The 20,442-nt window shown below is 38.7% G+C and overlaps 1 protein-coding gene across 2 annotated transcripts in view; it reads left to right on the top strand.

Annotated features, from left to right (window-relative positions):
* Positions 1 to 12,517, top strand: part of BZW2 (basic leucine zipper and W2 domains 2) — a 62,672-nt gene extending 50,155 nt beyond the window's left edge. The window contains exons 8-13 of one of the 2 annotated variants that reach the window (XR_010406511.1): positions 103 to 273; positions 2,354 to 2,500; positions 4,307 to 4,445; positions 10,742 to 11,121; positions 11,214 to 11,336; positions 12,392 to 12,460. Coding sequence is in view for 1 of the 2 variants with exons in the window: in XM_045864608.3 (XP_045720564.1) it covers positions 103 to 273; positions 2,354 to 2,500; positions 4,307 to 4,445; positions 11,214 to 11,336; positions 12,392 to 12,420 (609 nt within the window). In the remaining variant the exon portion in view is untranslated. Of the gene's footprint in view, positions 1 to 102; positions 274 to 2,353; positions 2,501 to 4,306; positions 4,446 to 10,741; positions 11,122 to 11,213; positions 11,337 to 12,391 lie in introns of both variants that reach the window. The other variant, XM_045864608.3, reaches the window with a different exon arrangement.
* The last annotated feature ends 7,925 nt before the right edge of the window (positions 12,518 to 20,442 follow it).

Raw genomic sequence — 20,442 nt, 5'->3', positions numbered from 1 at the left:
GCCCCATCTAAGTGCTGTTTTAATACGAAAATGTTGTCCTTTAGGCGTGCTGAAATTTGAATGGTTTTTTTGTGTAACAGTCTTCTTCCTTTTGTCTTTCAGGAGCTCTTTCCAGTTAATAGGCAGAGCGTGGATCATTTTGCTAAATACTTTACCGACGCAGGCCTGAAGGAGCTTTCTGACTTCCTCCGCGTCCAGCAGTCCCTGGGCACCAGGAAGGAACTGCAGAAGGAGCTGCAGGAGCGTCTTTCTCAGGAATGCCCAATCAAGGAGGTGGGAAACCATCAGCTTCCATCACCACAAAACCCATGCATGAGAGGAATAGTGTGTGTCGCACAGGCTTGACCTTCCTAAAGGAGACCTCCATTTGTCTACTTAATGTGAACTTTGTGTACTTGTGTATACCATTTAAACTAGCTCAGTGTCAAAGTTTTGATTGAGAATCCTCTAGCATGTTCCAGAAATGAATGGTCATTTCCACACAGTTGACGTATTTTATCTGGTGACTGTGATGAGCAAAATAAAAATAGTTCATCTGGGCGCCTGGGTGGCTCAGTTGGTTAAATGACTGCCTTCGGCTCAGGTCATGATCCTGGAGTCCCGGGATCGAGTCCCACATCGGGCTCCCGGCTCAGCAGGGAGTCTGCTTCTCCCTCTGACCCTCCTCCCTCTCATGCTGTCTGTCTCTCATTCTCTCTCTCGCAAATAAATAAATTCTTAAAAAAAAATAAATAAAATAGTTCATCTACCAGATAGAGTTGCCATCCACTATCAGTATACACCATTATATGGTGGTTTTTCCATTTTATCACAGATAATATAATATGGTTAAGTATATGGTTAGTGTTTGAAATCAACACTGGGTATTTCATGGATCACCGTGTATGAATATGTAGAGTTTTTTCTTTTTTTTAAATTTTAAGACAAATTTTGATGGTTTTTGAATTCATATCATGGGAAAAGACCAGTTGGACCAGTGGCTTGTTGGATCACATTCACTGTAGCTGGGTATTCCTGTAAATATAAATACTACATTTTTTTATAACAGTAGTTCATAGAGCTATGACTGTATCTTTTTAATTTTTTAAAAAACTCCTGTCTACAGAAAACTTCCTATTTGAACTTTAACATTTTTACATGCTAATCCAAAATTAAATCAAGTCCTTTCCTTTTGCCATTTGCTTCCAAGTCCCAAACCCTTAGCACTCTGCATGCTCTAAGCCCCACACGGCACCTTACGTGGTTTGAATGGAGAATTCCAGACCGATGCTATCCAGCAGATGGAGGTGTTGGGACAAAAAATATTTCTAAGTCTCATGGCAGTAAGGTCAGCAATATACTGAGTAACATTTTCCAAGCAAGAACTTGAACATGATTTTCCATGGAGGGAAAAAAAAAAGCAAAACCAAAAAACACTGTGATGCTTCTGGACACAAAGGTGTCACCTGTCTTTGCAGCTTGCTTCAGCCAGCTCAGGCACTGGGACTTCCCAGTTCCTTCTGTTCTCGAACGTCACTTAACCCGTTCCTGACACCTCTGTATCCCAGGCCAGGGGGGACGAAAACGATGTCTTTTCACTAGCGAGCAAGGAGGGGGGAGGAGTTGTGCTATTCACAAAGTAATAGTATCCTTGACATAGATTATGGTGTTTAATCACTTTTGAGGACCTAACCTGTCTTTGTGATTGTATTTCAAAAGGAAAAAAAATTTCTCCAAACAAGTTTGGTATAAAATATATTAAGCTGGGCAGACCTTTTATTCCATGCCATCAGATTTGAGGATAAATTGGAAAATAACCTGTCCAGAGTTGCTGCATTGATATGTATCATATAAAAAACATTGCCTTTGCACTTGACAGTTTATTCACATGGGGCATGAGGGTCATCAAAAGTAATCATTAAGGAATAAATTGTGGTGAATGGACTTGGACAAACCCAAGCCATTATTCATCAAGGGGTTTAAAGTTGAGAGTCTGAGGTAAAGATTCACAGCTCCGTTGCCTTGTTGAAAGCCCAGGGAATCAAACCGGCTCAAGTAATCGGCTCTGTGGGACCCAGAGGGGTTGCTGCAAGTAAAAGAATTACCTTCTCAGAAACAAAGATTCCCTCTTATTTCCTCTTCCCTAGCATCTCCTGGCCAGAGCCGAACCTATTAATTTTTGGACTAAATATAAATGTGCTTTGAGAACAAATCATTGTGTTTTTCCTCCCTCTTGTAATATGAGAATAGGTACCAGGAAAGGAGGGACAGAGCTGAATATTTATCCACCCAAAGCCTTTTACTAACCAGGCACAGTGAGAGGGAAACTCCCATCTGCCTGTTACTCTCTGACCCCCTTCTCCATGAAATGTAGGTGGTGCTCTATGTTAAAGAAGAAATGAAGAGGAATGATCTTCCGGAGACAGCAGTGATTGGACTTCTGTGGACCTGTATAATGAATGCCGTTGAATGGAACAAGAAGGAAGAACTGGTTGCAGAGCAGGCCCTTAAGCACCTGAAGGTACAGGGTCAACAGGGAACAGTCTTGGCTGCAGACCAATTGCAGCTCTTAACTGTATGCATGACACGTGCGTTCTAGCTGCAGTTCACCCAGGTTTAGGCCAAAGATAGATTTCCTGGTGTTTTGGTTTTTTTGTTGTTAGTTTTTTTTTGTTTTTTTATTTTTGTTTTTTCAAATTTGCCACTACCTAAAATGTCTCAGATGTAAGAGCCTATGAAATATATTGTAGAGTAAGTTCTTACTAAATACAGCGTCGGGCACCTGGGTGGCTCAGTTGCTTAAGCGTCTGCCCTCGGCTCGGGTCATGATCCAAGGGCCTGGGATGGAGCCCCGAGTCAGGCTCCTTGCTCAGCGGGGAGTCTGTTTCTCCCTCTGCCCTTTCCCCTGCTCATGGTATCTCTCTGTCTCTCAAATAAATAAATTAAAACATCTTTAAAAAAAAATAAACACAATGTCTAAAAATTCACAGACTAATCATATATTCAGTATTTAAAGTGAAAAAGAAATATGGTTAACTATTGTTTTTTGGTTTTTTTTCATTCTACATGACAAAAATTCTTGGTAATATTTTTAAGTACACTACAGATTGGTATTAGAATTTGAAAAGTATCTGAGTGGTGGAAGAAATCAATTCATTGTGTAAATTGCATGTTTTTGTGCATGGATACATCTTTTTGCTCTTATTGTTGTCTCCCTATAAAACTATATTAAGGTGAGTGAAAGACTTAGATCCTTCCTACAGAGTTTACATTTGAACTGATAAGTCAAAGACTACCTAGTAGGAACTAGGTAGAATATAAATTAAAGATAACTCTCAGCATTTAGAACAGAGCAGTGATGGGATGCCTGGGTGGCTCAGTCAGTTAAGCGTCTGCCTTCTGCTCAGGTCATGATCCCAGGGTCCTGGGATTGAGTCCCGCATTGGGTTCCCTGCTCGGCAAGCAGCCTGCTTCTCCCTCTCCCTCTCCCTCTGCCTGCCACTCCTCCTGCTTGTGCTCTCTCTCTCTCTGACAAAGAAAATCTTTAAAAAAAGAAAGAAAGAAAGAAACACAGCAGTGAGTAAAATCTGCAGGTCAAGTTGATCTGGGAAGGCTCCTCGGAGGAGATTCGTGTTGAACTGTGTTAAGTCTTAAGAGAAAACAGTGGCTGTACATCAGTGACTAGAAACAAAGGACAGTTGGGACAAAGGGAATAATAGGAACAAAACCACAAAGATGACCTGGGGCGGGGCAGGGGCGGGTCTGGGATGTCTGGGGAAAGAGAACCCCACACTCCACCAATACTAATCTGGCCACTCCAAGGCCTCACTCTACCTTCTTTTTTTTTTTTTTTTTTAATTTTATTTATTTATTTGACAGAGAAATAGAACCAGAAAGCACAAGGGGGAAATGGCAGAGGGAGAGGGAGAAGCAGGCTTCCTGCTGAACGAGGAGCCCAACGCAGCCCAATCCCAGGACCCTGGGATCATGACCTGAGCTGAAGGAAGACGCTTAACAACTGAGCCAACCAAGCACCCCTCTACCTTCTTTTCATAGTGCCCATTAGACAGACGTAGTAACACCACCTTTAAAGTCAGAATTTCATATTTGGTCTCTTCTTTTAGCGGGTACAGTGAGAGAAATCTGGTAAGATGCTAGGATAAAAAATTAATTTTGACTGGACACAATGTTATAATAATAATAAGATAGTCCTAAAAGTGAATGCTTTCTAAGCACATCTCCAGATTTCTGCTGCGATTCAAGTATTGTTGGCCCTGTACCTCCCATGAAAATTAATGGTTGATTTTACTCCCCACTTCTGTTCCAGCAATATGCTCCATTGCTGGCTGTGTTCAGCTCTCAAGGCCAGTCAGAGCTGATCCTCCTCCAGAAGGTTCAAGAGTATTGTTACGACAACATCCATTTCATGAAAGCTTTTCAGAAGATTGTGGTTCTCTTTTATAAAGGTATCTCTCCATGTTGCTTTACCACTATGTTTCCATGTTTTATTGAAACTCTTTGAGGCCCAGCACAGGGGGTGAGGTAGAAGGGGACATTGGGGTCCATGCTATTTTTGCAAGTTTGAGTGAGGCAGCCATATTATGTGAAGAGAGAAAGTGCAAATGCCATATATACGTGATGAGGCCCCTGGGCACATTGCCAGGAGACTGGTGATAAACCGGTTATTATTTTTGGTGGGGAGGGATGGTGAAAAATACTGTAGTAACAAAAAGTAATTAGGTCTGCCTTTGAATTGTAAGGGTTAGCTCTAATAACAATGACTACCAAAGGCTGCCTATAGTATATTCTTCTCAGGTGCTATAAAGCTGACTAAAATTACTGAAATAATTAGCTTTTTACTTTGTATTTTAATTATTTGGCCCGACCATTCTCCTGTTTTTCAATGAAATTACTATTTTTAGATTTTTCACTTTACTGTCTTTTCATTGTATTTGTAAGGATTAGGTTGTCGTGGCAACTGACACTACCTTTAATAAATGAACGCTATTAGAATTTTAACTGCTCTCAATCTCTACACCTGTAGTATATAGAAAATGATCCTGGACTATTCTTTGGTCTGAGTTCATGCAGTTTTATGGGGGGCGGGGATGGGGGAGGGACGTGCACTGAAGAAATGATACATTTTGGACATTATAAAATGCTTATTAGAAGGTACTGCAATCTTAAATGGCAACTTAATATTTAAAAAAAAAAGTACAAATTAACATCACCAAATGTTTTTTTTCTTTTTGATGTGTTCTTAAATTTGTCTCTTTTGAATGATAATTTGGGCATGTGGAGTGTAAAAAATTTTACATTGTTGATTAATAGCTATTTTTACAATGTTCGAACGTCTCACAGAGTTTTAATTGGCCGTCCAGATTCTTCAGATTCATAGATCTTGCCCACGGGTGTTTGGGTGGTACTTTACTCTCTCGGCATTAAGGTACTCAGCACAGTTTTTATGTCAATAGGAGAACGTGCTGACTGCCAAGTCCATCTGAAGTTCAATAATTGGTGTTTTTCTCTGGCCAGATCCAAATGAGGTCCTCTTGGACATGGTCATGAGATATCAACCTCCTAAAACTAGGGCTTAAAGGACGCCCAAGGTGACCCATCAGAACAAAACCTGCAGGTCATATTGCCAACCCACTTGTGGTACCCAGCAGCCAAGGAGAAGCTGAGCCCAGCCAGCCCGTGGCCATTCTGTCTACACTGGCCATAGTTGACTCCATTGTAAACTGGTAGAGAGACCTGTGAGACAGATTTCACGTTCACTTTGTGAGTGGCCATTTTCCCCTACAGAAAAGCAAACTGTTTATAAACTAGTAGTCTAAGCACACAATTTACTTTCTTGTCACTTAATAGCTAACCCAACTAAACAGTGTCTGTAACCAAATCTTTTTGTAATTGAGATATACTGTTTAAGACGCATCTGCAGGAGCACCTCATTTTATTATTGGATTTACTTCACTCACACACAACTTTTTGTCAGTAATGGCATCTATTAAGATCCTTTTTCACATTTCTCATTTTAACCATTAATGCCAACATCTTCCCCATTGTGCTCCTTACAACAACTACTGATAACAGAACTGGTTGCTTTGAGTTATTTCCTATTCTTCAGCCCCAAATACTAAAGAACAGTGACCTGACATTATAAAGTAACCAAGAAGTGGGTACCAAGAAGTAAAAAGAAGAAGCATTAGCTTTTCCTTAGGCCTTTGATTTATTAGGTGGTCAGTTTTAAAATAATCAAAAATCAGGTCTGTGGAAAGTATGAGCAAACCCAAGGGAACACAGAAAGGTGACAACATCCGTTTTATCCTGGCTTAGTTATTTTTGCAGATGAAATCAGGGAACTGTAAAATGGCAGCTGAAAATACATCACTGAGAAGTGAAAACTAAATGTTATTTTCTAGGTAATTTCATAATTTCCCACAAAATTACACATATAGTCTGTTTTTCTGAATGAAGTAATTAACACTATTTTTTTCTCTTGGAAACATGGAATCCGCGAGGAACGATTTTTCCATCCTACTATTAAAATAATTACTGTGTTTAGCTTCTTACCTTTTTTGGATAGTAGTTTTTTCTTTGACCTAATTTCATCTGACAAGCACCTGTGCACCAGGAGATGTATGTTTTTTGTTTTTACAAGGACTTGGACGTTTTTTTTTTTTTAAGATTTATTTATTCGACAGAGAGAGACACAGCAAGAGAGGGAACACAAGCAGGGGGGCTGGGAGAGGGAGAAGCAGGCTTCCCTCTGAGCAGGGAGCCCGACGCGGGGCTCGATCCCAGGACCCCGGGATCATGACCTGAGCCGAAGGCAGACGCTTAACCAACTGAACCACCCAGGCACCCCAGATTTGGATGTTCTTGTTCTGTATTTGATCTGCCTAAAAAGGCATGCTGAACAGTGTGTATGTATTAATGCACTCTCGTCCCAATGCTGCTGCGTATATGAATCACCTGAGAGCTTGTTAAAACACAGATTCCCTGGGGATTCTGGTTCAGAAGGGCCAGGGTTGGGCCCACAAATTTGCATTTCAACAAATTTCCAGATGATGCCAAGACTTGGTCAGGACCAGTGGTCTAAAGGGTTATTGAATGCCAGAAGTGAAAAATTCTGTGAACTATAGTAACATATTCCAAGATTATACTTCTCATTAATTCCATGTACACATACACATTCAATAGATATCAAACAGTATCTTGTTTGCTTCTTTTATGTAGTGATGTGGGTTCCTTTTATTTATTGTAAGGAACATTTTGCTTTAAAGCAGGTTTTTTAAAATGTAATAGAAATAATTTCTCCTTTCCCATTTAATCTCTCTCTCTGTTTGTTATGTACATGCATACCTTCCCTGTCTTTCTAGAACTTGAGGATAACAGAAACTTGGAGATATGATTCCCCCTGTCTCCTTGACAAACCTGACTATTTTAAATGAATGCCATTATTGAAAGATTTTTTTAAACATGTAAATAACAAGGGAATAAAAGTGAATAAACTGTATGATAGTGCTTTTCAGAAATGAAAGAAAAAAGTAGAGATTGGTCCTTTAGTAAAGATTCACTTTCTGTATTAAAACCTAGATTTTTATATGTCTGTGCAATAGGAAAAATATTAAGTCCATCACTCATTTTCAGACATCACATTATTCACTTCTTAAAATAATTTTTCTTCTTTTCTTCCTAAAGCTAAGTATCATATTCTTAGCATGTGGATCTGAAAAATATTAGTCTCTTCTTAAGTACTGTCAGTACCTCTATCATGGATTGTATTATTTGCAGATATTTCTTAGGTTAAGTTCTGTTCCTCATGCATATTTTTCTGAAAGAAACTTTCTTTTCTCATCCTAAAAAAAAGTGAGTGAGCCTCTCACCATATATTCTCAGCATTCTTAAGGTAAACTGTTTTTGACTTGTGTCCCTTTGTGATATCCCTAATAAGATGAGTCTCTTAAATTCCAAGTGACATGGTTTTGGGGGTTTTTTAAATATATTTTTTAAAGATCTTATGTATTTATGTATTTATTTTAGAGAGAGAGAGGGTGCACGTACGTGTACAAGTGCGTGAGTTGGTGGGGGGGCGGACGGAGAGGGAGAATCTTGGGCCGACTTCATGCTGAGTGAGGAGCCTGACTCAGGGCTCAGTCCCACAACCCTGACATCATGACCTGAGCCAAACCAAGAGTAGGATACTTAACCAACTGAGCCACCCAGGCACCCCACAAGTGACATGGTTTTTAACTTAAATATCTAAGTAATTAATGTTCCCTATAGCTTTGCCATTCTTAAACCACTTGTACAATATTTTCTCTTTGATCTTCATGAAAACCCAACATTTAAATTGTAACTCTGCAAATTGAGAAATAATGTAGTTTTTCTCATCAAGCTGATGAATTTGTCCTATGAAATGCATAGTAGATGGCAGGGCTTCCATTAAATGCTGGAAATGAGATGATAAACAGAATAGATCCTGACTTCCTAAATTTCAGAGTGTAGAAGAAAACCAAGGTTTACATTCACCATTTCATTTCTAAAATAAGATTCACACAGAGGGTGATGAGAAGTGATGGAATGTTGGAGGAAGGGCGCACAGTATTCGGCCTGATAGAATGGAGAAAAATATTTTGTAATCTGAGGGAATTCTACATGCGCTTATAGAATGTTTTTCTTACTGTATTTTTACTGATATTCTATATTCCTATCAGGCATTTCTGGGAGATCCCAACAAACACTGTTGTTTTTTAGTGTTAATGAACTCCTCTCGCACTTTTCCTTAGTGGGAGGGGAGGGGGGGGCAGTTCTCTCTTTATACCTCAGGAAGTTCTCTCCTCTTTAGATTAGACTTTTCACTAAACAAAAGTTGAGTTTCTTCTTAAACTTTTTGATATTTGTGCTTTGCCTCCAGAGTTGTCCCGTGTAGTTGCTTTTGTCTCTTTTTTATTGTTTATTACCTGGTACTAGAAATTTGGTTTCGCAGCAAGTATTCATTACTAAGTTGGGCTCTTCTAAGAACTCATCTTTGCAGTTTGTCTCATTTTCTGTGGCAGTGCATCTGATAAGTGTTACCTAATGATTCAGGGTCTGTGGTTGACAAGCGTTTTAGCAGTTGCATGGCTTCTTTCAGCCTCTGTGGGGCAATAAAGCACATGAATGAGCTCTCAATCTTCAGAAGGAAAACCTGAAACAAAGAGTCACCTTCACGTGCAGTCTAATTCAGCTTTCCAGCATGAGCATTTTATCACACACAGTTCATTAAAGTGAGGACATAAAATAGCATTTTTCTGCGTGTTTGTTATATTTTAAATTCCATTTATTTTATAATAGTAATAGTTCTATAGTACTTGCATATAATTTATAAACCAAAAGACATATGTTGGGTGTACATGCTCAAAATTGTCTTACTGATAAGGAGGGTGACCAAAACAGTTTGGAAATTAAGTGATCTAAATCACAAGCATCTTGGGACGCCTGGGTGGCTCAGTTGGTTAAGCCTCTGCCTTCAGCTCAGGTCATGACCCCAGGGTCCTGGAGTTGAGCCCTGCATCGGGCTCCCTGCTCAGCGGGAGAGTCTGTTTCTCCCTCTCCCTCTTGTGCTCTCCCTCTCTCAAATAAATGAATAAATAACATCTTATCAAAAATAAATCACAAGCATCTTAAAAATGTTATAAAGACAAATTATATAAAAAGGACTTTTAAAATCCATGTTTGATCCAATAAGTGTTGTTGAGAAATCTGTGCAAACCAGCCTTGCACAAGAACAAGTCACTTCCTCGGGCTGTGAAGTGTCTGCTCCTCACCTCTACAAACACTGGGCTTTGATGGCAAGTGGCAGGAAAGTTCTTTCATCACTGTGAGTGGAGAGTGGGAGCTGGAAATGGAAGCTAAAAGACCAGAAGCTAAGAGTAATTCTATAGGGCTCCTGATTTTAATTTTTACACCCAGTTCTTATGAATGAGTAAATCCAGACTTTTTTCTTCCTTTGCAAAATGTAGTGTATATAATGATGAAAATAAAGAAAACAAACTTGATATTTTCTAAAAGCAATCGTGGGCACTTTTAGTCAATTCAATCTTTTCCACTGAATCCAAGCCAGTTATTAATTTTGAAAAAACTTTAGGTTTTGGTTATGAAAACATCAGTGATGATTACAGTGAAAACACTATCAAATTATTTCTCTCATTTTTGTAAGTTACAATCATATTTTAACTGCAAAAACATCATTAGCATGATTTATCAGCATTTATAATGGATTGGGCAGGCATTAGGGACAATAATAAATCCTTTTTAATTGCTTCCCATCTCATTTCTCACTCTGAAATCCCAAAAGAGAACCCATTGGAACATTGGCAAAATATGTAGATAATTATTTTCATATTCCCCTTCCTATTCTTAACATTAAATAGTCTAAATTAATGGTAACTTGAGGGTTTCAACACATCTGTGAAATTTAGAATTTAAAGTAATGGGTAGTTAATTGATAATGCTTTTTGCTAGAAACCTGTAAGAAGTCTACCTAATGCCTCTGTTTTTCTCTTAATGGAGTACAAGGAAAATATTACTCTTGTGATTTGGGAAATTATGTTATAGGTAATGCATGTGACTTAGTGGTAGAATAAATGTAGAATTTTGAGTAATATGTGTATTGGTTCTATGATACACCCAGATAGCTCATCTTCACATTTAATTATTAATAGCATTATTACATTCTACTTATGTGGTTTTATTTGCCTTTTCTTTTTCTCCTAAGAGAGTAATCCCCTTAAAAGACCAGTCATTTGAGGTTGCTGCTTAATCAAGACGTGTGTGAAGTTGGCAGAACACAGAGTGTTCTGAATTGCTGGAATTGCTGATTCATTTGCAAATACAAAATAACCCACTTTCCTACCAGCACATTAGCACTGGGAAGGATTTCCAAGTCCCGGTAGTGATTCACAGATAAGCTTGCAATATATCATGCCTGATGAGATGTATATCATCTTCATCATCATCATCATCATCATCACTAAAGTATTTGCTGATCAAATTCCCAAAATACAGCACTGTGTTAATATGGAAATGAGCTTGGTTCCTGTCTTCTTGATAAATTTCAGATATGGATTTCTTTGATAACAGCTTTTGATATTTAAAGTGAGTGCTTTCTATTAAATTAGAAGACATAAAGTTGCTTTAAAACATGACATTTATGTAGTAACTTTGAAATCTCTGATTTGAAATTGCAGCTGATGTACTGAGTGAAGAAGCAATATTGAAATGGTACAAAGAAGCACACGTTGCCAAAGGCAAAAGTGTTTTTCTTGACCAGATGAAGAAATTTGTTGAGTGGCTACAAAACGCAGAAGAAGGTATGATTCCATTTAACAACTTTGGTGGCCGTTTAGCACACACTTTCTCATTCTAATTTAAGGTATCTACTTCTTCCACAGATTTTTCATGCTTTCCTAAAACTAAAGTTCTTAGGGTGTTTTCCATATCAAACATCTTGCCTGCAAACTTAGCCTTCCTTTCTGAAATTAAAGCAATTAAAGTTCTACATGGTAAACAAAACAAAACAAAAAACAACAACAACAACAACGAAAACAAAGCCTGTTAAATTATCCACTCTAATGGGGGACAAAGGAATAAATCATTAGCTGTTGTGAAAGGAAAAAAAAATTGGCTTACACATTGTGGGATTATATAGATTTTTATAGCACCTTAACCAGTTGACTGGTACTTAAATGGGAGCACTAGGTGGAAGAATAATGGATGAGAGTGAATCCCACTAAGCATGAAAAGTTTATTTTAGATGACCCAGAAGAGTAAAAGTAATTACAGTCTCTAATAATATTTATGAGCATGCTGCATTTTTAGAAAGGCAAAATTCATTGAAAAGCAAACAGGAGCCAGAGGTTGCTACTGCCCTCACATATTATATGTCTGTCTTCCCTAGTAAATGCATGCCTATGACAAAAAAATGTCTTCTGGGGGTTGGGGTAGGGTAGCAGATTAGAAACTCTTTCATGACTTTATTTAAAGGAATCTCTGGGGGCACCTGGCTGGCTCAGTTGGCAGAGCATGAGACTCAGAGTCATGAGTTTGAGTCCCACGTTGGGCATAGAATGTACTAAATAAAAATTTTTTTAGAAGGACAGGTGCCTGGGTGACTCAGTCAGCTAAGCCTCTGGCTCGTGGTTTGGGTTCAGGTCATGATCTCATGGGTTGTGAGACTGAGCCCCCACATCAGGCTCCGCACTCAGCGGGGAGTCTGCTTGATGATTCTCTCCCTCTGCCTACCCCCCTCATTGATGCGCGCTCTCTCTCTCTCTCTCTCAAAATAAATAAATAAATCTTTTAAAAATTTTTTTAAAGGAATCTCTGAATAAAAACCCTGACTTTTCTCTCTCTTCTCTCTCCCTAGAATCCGAATCGGAAGGTGAAGAAAATTAGATGGCTCAAGAAGCACAATACCTAGGCTACCACACAACACTTTTACGGGGAATGCTGAACCATTCGAGAAGAGAAACTTGACTTCTGTTTTCACAAAGGAGAAAAAAAAATAGGATAGGCTTCCCTTGTGCAGAGGGGGAAATGGTTTTTGTTTTTGTTTTGTTTTTAAATGGAGCCCTGAGGCATCAGCTATTACACTTGGGACTCTACCTCTCACTCACTATATGCTAACTTAAAGCCATTCAACAAGGAGTCAAGTAGGTATCTGAAATTAAATACTCAACAGACTCCTCTTTTTTAGCTGTATTTTTCAGGTACTGTGTGGTGAACGCCCCCACTGGTGTCTATAACAGGGCCACTTTGGTAGTTGTGTATCTGCTCGTGTATGTGATTTGACAAACCAGTTTTTTAAAATAAATGGCTTTTTAAAAATCTGGGCTTATATTCTCAGAGCTTTTATTTCTTTAGTGCACATGACTTCTTACACAGTTGACCTTTCATTGTTATGCTTTTTTTCTCCACCCAGCATTGTGAATGTTTACGTTTCTTGTCATCTGTAGGAACAACCCTGTTCCTTTTACCGTCATTAAGTAGCACATTTCACTTGTCTTCATACTGAAATAGAAATCGACCCAAAATACATGCACATTAGCACTAATACCATGAATTGATAGTATTGATAATTGTTAGGTATATAAATTTATAGTTCCACATTTCTCATGTTTTCCTCAGCGCTATTTCTTCCCTGTTTGGAGGAGAGCTAATTGATGTACATATGTAAATAGATCTTTGTTTATGTTTATCACTAGGTGAGTTTAGTCTTTAAATTATCTTGTTCTCAGTAATAACAGTGAAGCATCTTACTGCTTGCAAAAGCTCATAGTTTATTACATGCTTCTTTCTTAACTCTTGAAAAACTTGAGGACTGCCCCTGTTGCTATTAGGGCAATGGTTATCTCCAAGACAAACATTTTCTCTGAGTAAGAGTTGAAACAAGGAAGATGCATGGCAAACAACATTCAGCAAGTCAAGTATATAAAGAACTTTATCATTGTCATGTCATCATCCTGTATCAAAAGACAGTTTTCTAATTACCTATGTGTCCTCAGGAAGAAAAGGAAATCTTTTCCCTATGACTTAACCACATACTTAAATCTGTAACATGATGGACTCCTTTAAAAACTCATCAGCCTTTGATTAATTCCTTTCTTCCCATTAGAGCATTCAAGTTCTCTCTCCCAACAACAGACAGAGAAATATCAATTTGAATAGATCCTTTTGAAAAATCATCTGTATGTGAGAATGTCATTTTCATTACAGAGGAAATAGTAAGGACAGAATAACTAAGCCAGGAATAAAGAGCTTTACAGCACCTTGAAGTGATTAGAATACCGCTGGATGTACATATGTCTTGTTCTTTCTTGAAATTCTGCTGAGCACTGCCCCTCTTCCAGACTAGATTTCTTTTCCAGTCTGTCTGTTCACAATTGCCCTGCTATTTTATAAAAGAAAATATTAACTCCTCATCCTGTTATGGTACCCTGGGATGAAAACCACCTGGAACTAAACAAGCGGACAATTCTAGAATGCGTCGTTCTTCTAGAATAGTCCTGTGAGGGGAAAGCAGGAACCTGAAGGGAGAAAAGTCTGATACCTTCCAGGCCATCGATACATGACAAGCCTCCATTATCTAGCTACCCTTTCATCTAGCTAAAAATTAGAATTATGAAGTGGTAGCCACATCCTAGACTTCATGCTAATGTGTTTATTTGAATGGAAAAAAATGAAAAATTTTAGTTGGGACATAAGTTTGGCCATCTAATTGGTAAGTGCTGATTGCCAATTAGGATACATGGCATATTTCAGAAGTGTATTAAGTTAAATATGTATCTGATATTTTGACAAAATAGATTTATTAAAGGTAAAATTTTGAAAATTAATGGAATTTGTAATAAAAATTTTGTCAATTTTTATGTCTTATTTTATATATGTCATGTTTAATTTTATACATCAATGTGTAAGACAATTTCCCCTTTCATTTTAGGGGATCTCGAATAAAAAGTATGTTAGAGAATATTTGACTTTGTTCCCACTGTATCAAAGGTAACCACACTGAGACCTAGAAAGGCACAGAGTTGTCCAAAGCCTTGAAGTTAAGTGTCCAAGATGGAACTAAAGACCCATCTTCTGAGTCCCACACCCCCAATACTCTTTCTCCCCTATGTTCTGCTGTCAAATTAATGAAAATATTATTTTCATTTTCTTCTTTCCAATTAATGAAAATGAATTACAGTTCAAGCAAGTGTTTTTTTAAACTAACACTTTTATTGAATAAAATCTGGAGACATCAGAAGATCAATTTTCTAAATTATAAAATGTAACAATGATAGGATACTAAATACCTAACACTTTTTAGCACAGAATATTTTTCCCAAACAGAACTAACAAAATTTGCGATAGTGATTTTAAGGTAAGCAAGCATGGAGGGAGGGGGGAAATGCTCAAATAGCAAAGATTTCCTGCATCGATAAAGAAGATACGGTATATATATATACACCTGCCATTTGTGACAACATGGATGGACCTAGAAAGTATTAAGCTAAGTAAAATAACAAAGACAAATACCATATGATTTCACTGATATCTGGAATCTAAAAAACAAATGAACCAACAAAAAGAAGAAACAGACCCATAAATACAAAGAACAAACATGGTTGCCAGTGGGTGGGGGATGGGTGAAGGGAAGTGGGAGATACAGGCTTCCAGTTATGGAATGCATAAGTCATGGTAATAAAGGGTACAACATAGGGAATACAGTCAGTGGTATCGTAATAGCATATGGTGAGACGGTAGGCACGCTGTGGTGAGCATAGCATAATAATGTATTGAGTTGAATCATACTGTACACCTGAAACTAATGTAATATTGTGTATGTGTCAATTATACTCAAATAAAAAAGCATCTTAAGTATTTTTAAAACTGACAAAAGTTTCTGGATAGATCACAAATCTTCATTTAATGTTAAAACAAAACAATGAAAGCACTAAAAGAAAATGTAGGAAATACCTTTATAACAGGCATGGAAAAAGCATAACACAAAGCCCCCCAAAAAATCTGATTATAAAATGTCAAAACTTTTTCCATAGTGAAACAGTTACATGAGTAAAAAACACTAAATGTATGTGGGATCAATAGAGTTTCAAAAGATTAGATGAAAATGTTTTTTTATAAAAATAATAGAATTAACAACAATACAGCATAAATAGCATCTATAAATCAATAAAAAATTGAGAAAGTGCAAAGTATGAAAAGTCTAGATGCCCAATCCTACTGTTAATCAGAGATGTGCAAAATAATAAGATAAAATATTTTACTTACTGTGTTGGAAAAAATTCCTAAAACCAATAATCAGCAATGGTCTGTGTGAAAAAAAAAAATGGGTTCTTTCCTTTTGCACATGGCCTTTAGAGTTAAAATTTGGCAATAAATATTAACACTTAAAAAAACGCATATTCTTTGACTCGGCACGCCCGCTCTGGAATCCATCCCATAGGTGTACCCACAGACATTTGTGCAGTGATCATTCTATTAATAATGAAACTGGAATGGGGCTCCTGGGTGGCTCAGTCATTAAGCGTCTGCCTTCGGCTCAGGTCATGATCCCAGGGTCCTGGGATCGAGCCCTGCATCGGGCTCCCCGCTCTGCAGGAAGCTTGCTTCTCCCTCTCTCACTCCCCCTGCTTGTGTTCTCTCTCTCGCTGTGTCTCTCTGTGTCAAATAAATAAATAAAATCTTTTAAAAAGAAAATAATGAAACTGGAATGAACTGAGACATTCTTAAAATGTCTGTGTCTAAATGTCTGAGAGGTGGCGCCTGGGTGGCTCAGTCGGTTAAGCATCTGACTCTTGGTTTCAGCTCAGGTCTTTCTCTCATGGGTGGTAGGATCAAACCCACCCTGCATTAGGCTCGTGCTCAGCAGGAATCCGTTTGCATATTATCTCCCTCTCCCCCTTCCCCCATGCTCTCTCTCTCTCTCTCTCTCTCAAATAAATCTTAAAAAAATAAAATGTCTGAGAAAGGAACTAGTAGAGTAAATTATGATAAATCCATATCAGGGAATGAGGTAGACTCAAAAAGTTGTCCATAATATATCATTAAAGGAAAATACAAGTTAAAAAGAATATTTTCCCCATTAAGGGGAAAATTATATAAAGCTGTGTTTATATAATGTACCTTTACAAATACATAGAAAGGGAATGATGTTTTCTAATATTTGTTATTTCTGCATTAGTCTTGGGCAGAGCTGGAAGAAGGAGGAGAATTTTCTTTTTACTCTGTATACTTGAATTTCTTTAGAAAGAACATGCAATACCTTGTTAATTTAAAAAATTAATGGATGTTTATTTTGGAAAAATATAAAAAAGCTTTTGGAAGAAACTATTACGTAGTTTTTTGCCACAGAGATGAGCACTTCCAATATTTTTATATTTTTACAAATACGGTTTTGCTTAATTCTTTAACCAGTAAGTCCTTTCTACATCAATTTTATGTCCCGCTCTTTATTAAATATTATTCTGTAACATTTTACCACATCAATAACTCTTCAAAAACATGATTTCACAATACATATAATTGTTCTTGCTATGGATGGGACATATTTATAACTCTATGTTTCAATATAAGATATTTTATAACTTTTTGCTTTTAAAAATAACCATTCAAAATATTTTCCCATAAGTCTTTGTTTATCTATGATTATTAGAAAAATAGAGATGGAATTGGGGTCAAAGAATTTGACTATTTTTAACACAAAGTGGTCTTATTTTCTGAATTTGCATTTATACATATGAATGCATTTTACTCCCATCTTGAGATAGTTCAAGGCAATATCATTTTAGTCAGAAATCTTAAAACCGTTAGCCTCTAAAGATCTGGAAGTTTAAGCTTCTGAAATTCAGCAGATCCGATTTATAAAATCGTAAGAGTAGGGGAAAGTAAAATATTTCATTTTTAAGCCAAGAAAACCAGCAGTCTGGAAACACCTCAGGTCTTGCCTGGCTATAGAATTGTCTGATTTGAGCCGCTGTGGTGTCCTCAGCTCAGCTGATTCAACATCTCTGACCTTACCTTCTCTGAGCTAATGGCAATTACTTCTCTCCACGCTGTACTTTTGAAAGATGGTAGACTTCAAGGTCCCTCCGGATAGATGCTTCTCCACTGCTGTGACCCTCTTCTTGTAAAATAGATGTAAGTAAAGCATTTCTTCCATGAAAAACACATTTTTAGAGCTAATCTTTGCACATTTAAAATCTCTACACCTGGGCGCCTGGGTGGCTCAGTCGTTAAGCGTCTGCCTTCGGCTCAGGTCATGATCCCAGGGTCCTGGGATCGAGCCCCACATCGGGCTCCCTGCTCCACGGGAAGCCTGCTTCTCCCTCTGACCCTCTCCCCTCTCATGCTGTTTCTCTCTCTCTCAAATAAATAAATAAAATCTTAAAACAAAAACAAAGGGGCGCCTGAGAGGCTCAGTCCTTAAGCCTCTGCCTTCGGCTCAGGTCATGATCCCAGGGTCCTGGGATCGAGCCCCGCATCGGGCTCCCTGCTCCACGGGAAGCCTGCTTCTCCCTCTCCCACTCCCCCTGCTTGTGTTCCCTCTCTCGCTGTGTCTCTCTCTGTCAAATAAATAAATAATATCTTTTAAAAAATAAATAAATAAAATCTCTACACCTTAGTTTTGTGTGTTTCAATTATTCATTGGTAAATAAATAAAAATGCATAGTTTATGGCTTGAATATGAGACAGGGAACATTAGCAGAGTCCCAGAAGGGCCCCTATGCCTTTGCTGATCTCCACCTTCACCTCCTCAACGTAAATCATTCTCCTGCGTTCTGATAGCAGAGAGTCACTTGGCCTGTCTTTGAAGTGGATGCAGACAAGGTTATTTTGTTTATCTCTTCTTTCATTCAATTTTGCTTTACCCATTTTGTTGTTGTCCTTTGTGTTTAGTTCCTTTCTGGTATGTAATTAAGTGAACACAGTCTGTCTACCAACAGTAATACCCAGCTCTTTCAGCAAGAACATGGGAAACATGAGAACTTTTTTTTTTTTTAAAGGGAGGCAGGGAGGGGCAGAGGAAGGAGAGAGAGAATCTTAAGCAGGCTCCACACCTACCGTGAAACCTGATGCGGGGCTCCATCCCACAACCCTGAGATCATGACCTGAGCCGAAATCAAGAGTCGGACCCTTAACCAACTGAGAGACCCAGGTGCCCCGAGAACATTATTTTTTTAATGAGCCAAAATGTTGCACTATTTTATTTTATCTGTTTTTCAGAGAGAGTTTTGGAATGCACACATTTCCTCACGGTAGCCATTAAAAAAGAAAACCATGCCTGCCTTCTCTGAAGGAGTAGTCCCATTTTTATGTGGGCAAGATCGATTCCTTAAAAATTAGATCATAGATTACTGTGGCTTCAGTTATGTGTTCTGCCTCCCACATCTTGCTTTTGCTGCTGTGTAGGCAGAGGAGTATAGAGATGAATTTGGGATTGTTTGGCTTGAGCTTGGAGGCAGCATTCTGCATTAATTAGCTGTTTAATTAGTGAGTCACCTAATTCTTGGTATTTACTTTGCTTAATTGTAAAATAAGGGCCTGGACACGATCATGCCTTAAACTGGGACTTCACAGTACACACCACCCAATATTATATGCAAGACTGTTTTCAGCAGCTTCTCTGAGTGGTCTGTGACTTAAGAAAGGTAAAATATAATTAGGCTAGGGGCGCCTGGGTGGCTCAGTCGTTAAGCGTCTGTCTTTGGCTCGGGTCTGATCCCAGGGTCCTGGGATTGAGCCCCGCATCGGGCTGCCCCCTCAGCGGGAAGCCTGCTTCTCCCTCTCCCATTCCCCCTGCTTGTGTTCCCTCTCTCGCTGTCTCTCTCTCTATCAAATAAATAAATAAAATCTTAAAAAATATATATATATAATTAGGCTAGGTTGATGGTTCTCAGGCCTCAGCATGCATCCAGATCACCTAAAGGGCTTAACCTGGATTGCTGGCTGTGCCTCCCCCCACCCCTGCACCGGGAGTTTCTGACTCGGTTGGTCAGAAGGGGCAAGATCTGCAGGCAAGTTTCGGGTAATCACTGATCCTCCTGGTGTCAGGACGGTACTGAGAACCACCAGGGCAGATGGTTTCTAAGGCCCATTCCCATGCTGATTTCTGCAGTCTCTGATGTCTTCAGCAAAGGAGGTGGGTTGTGTTCTACTCAGCTGTGTATCTTTGCTGCATAGCTTGGCAAGAAGTTGGTGTTCAGTAAATGTTTGAATGAATGAGCAAATGTGCCTTAAGAATTTCCTTTTAAAAGAGTTGATCATAAATTCATTCTAATGTTTTCCTATACTTTTTTTTTTTTAAGTTCAGCATTGGGACCACAGCCTGACTGCTAGTTAGTAAGAATTTGGATTATTGCACTCTACAGAAATGCATCATTATTGATTGTGTCATTCTCTAAAACAGAGCCAATAACATGTGGGACCATAACGTACAAAATGATCCTGAAACATCCCTTACCTGTTTCCAAAAGAAACAAAAATACTTTGTTGTGAGTACTGTCTAGCCAGACTCCATAAGAGTGCATTGTGAGTGTTGACAACACAGTGTTGAACAACTGTGAGCCCCTCAGCCCACGTCCCCATGCTAGAACAGATCTAAGAAAGGTAAAGTCTCACTGGGCTAGATCATTAGCTCTCAGACTTGCGTGTGCATCCGAATCCCCTGGAGGGCTTGTGAATTACGGATTGCTGACAACAGCCCCAGAGCTTCTGGCTAGCACACCTGGGGTGGGGCCTGGGGATTTGCATTTCGAACAAGTTCCCAGGTCCTGCTGCTACTGCTGGTCCAGTGACCACACATTTAGAACCACTGGGATAGGGGCACCTGGGTGGCTCAGTCATTAAGCATCTGCCTTTGGCTCAGGTCATGATCTCAGAGTCCTGGGATCGAGCCCTGCATCAGGCTTCTTG

Source organism: Mirounga angustirostris, unplaced genomic scaffold (assembly GCF_029215605.1).
Source record: "Mirounga angustirostris isolate CCGP_5_RB_7025 unplaced genomic scaffold, mMirAng1.0.hap1 SCAF_12, whole genome shotgun sequence".
Taxonomy (NCBI): Eukaryota; Metazoa; Chordata; class Mammalia; order Carnivora; family Phocidae; genus Mirounga; species Mirounga angustirostris.
Note: the sequence above shows the minus strand (reverse complement) of the source record. Positions and strands in the feature narration are given on the sequence as shown.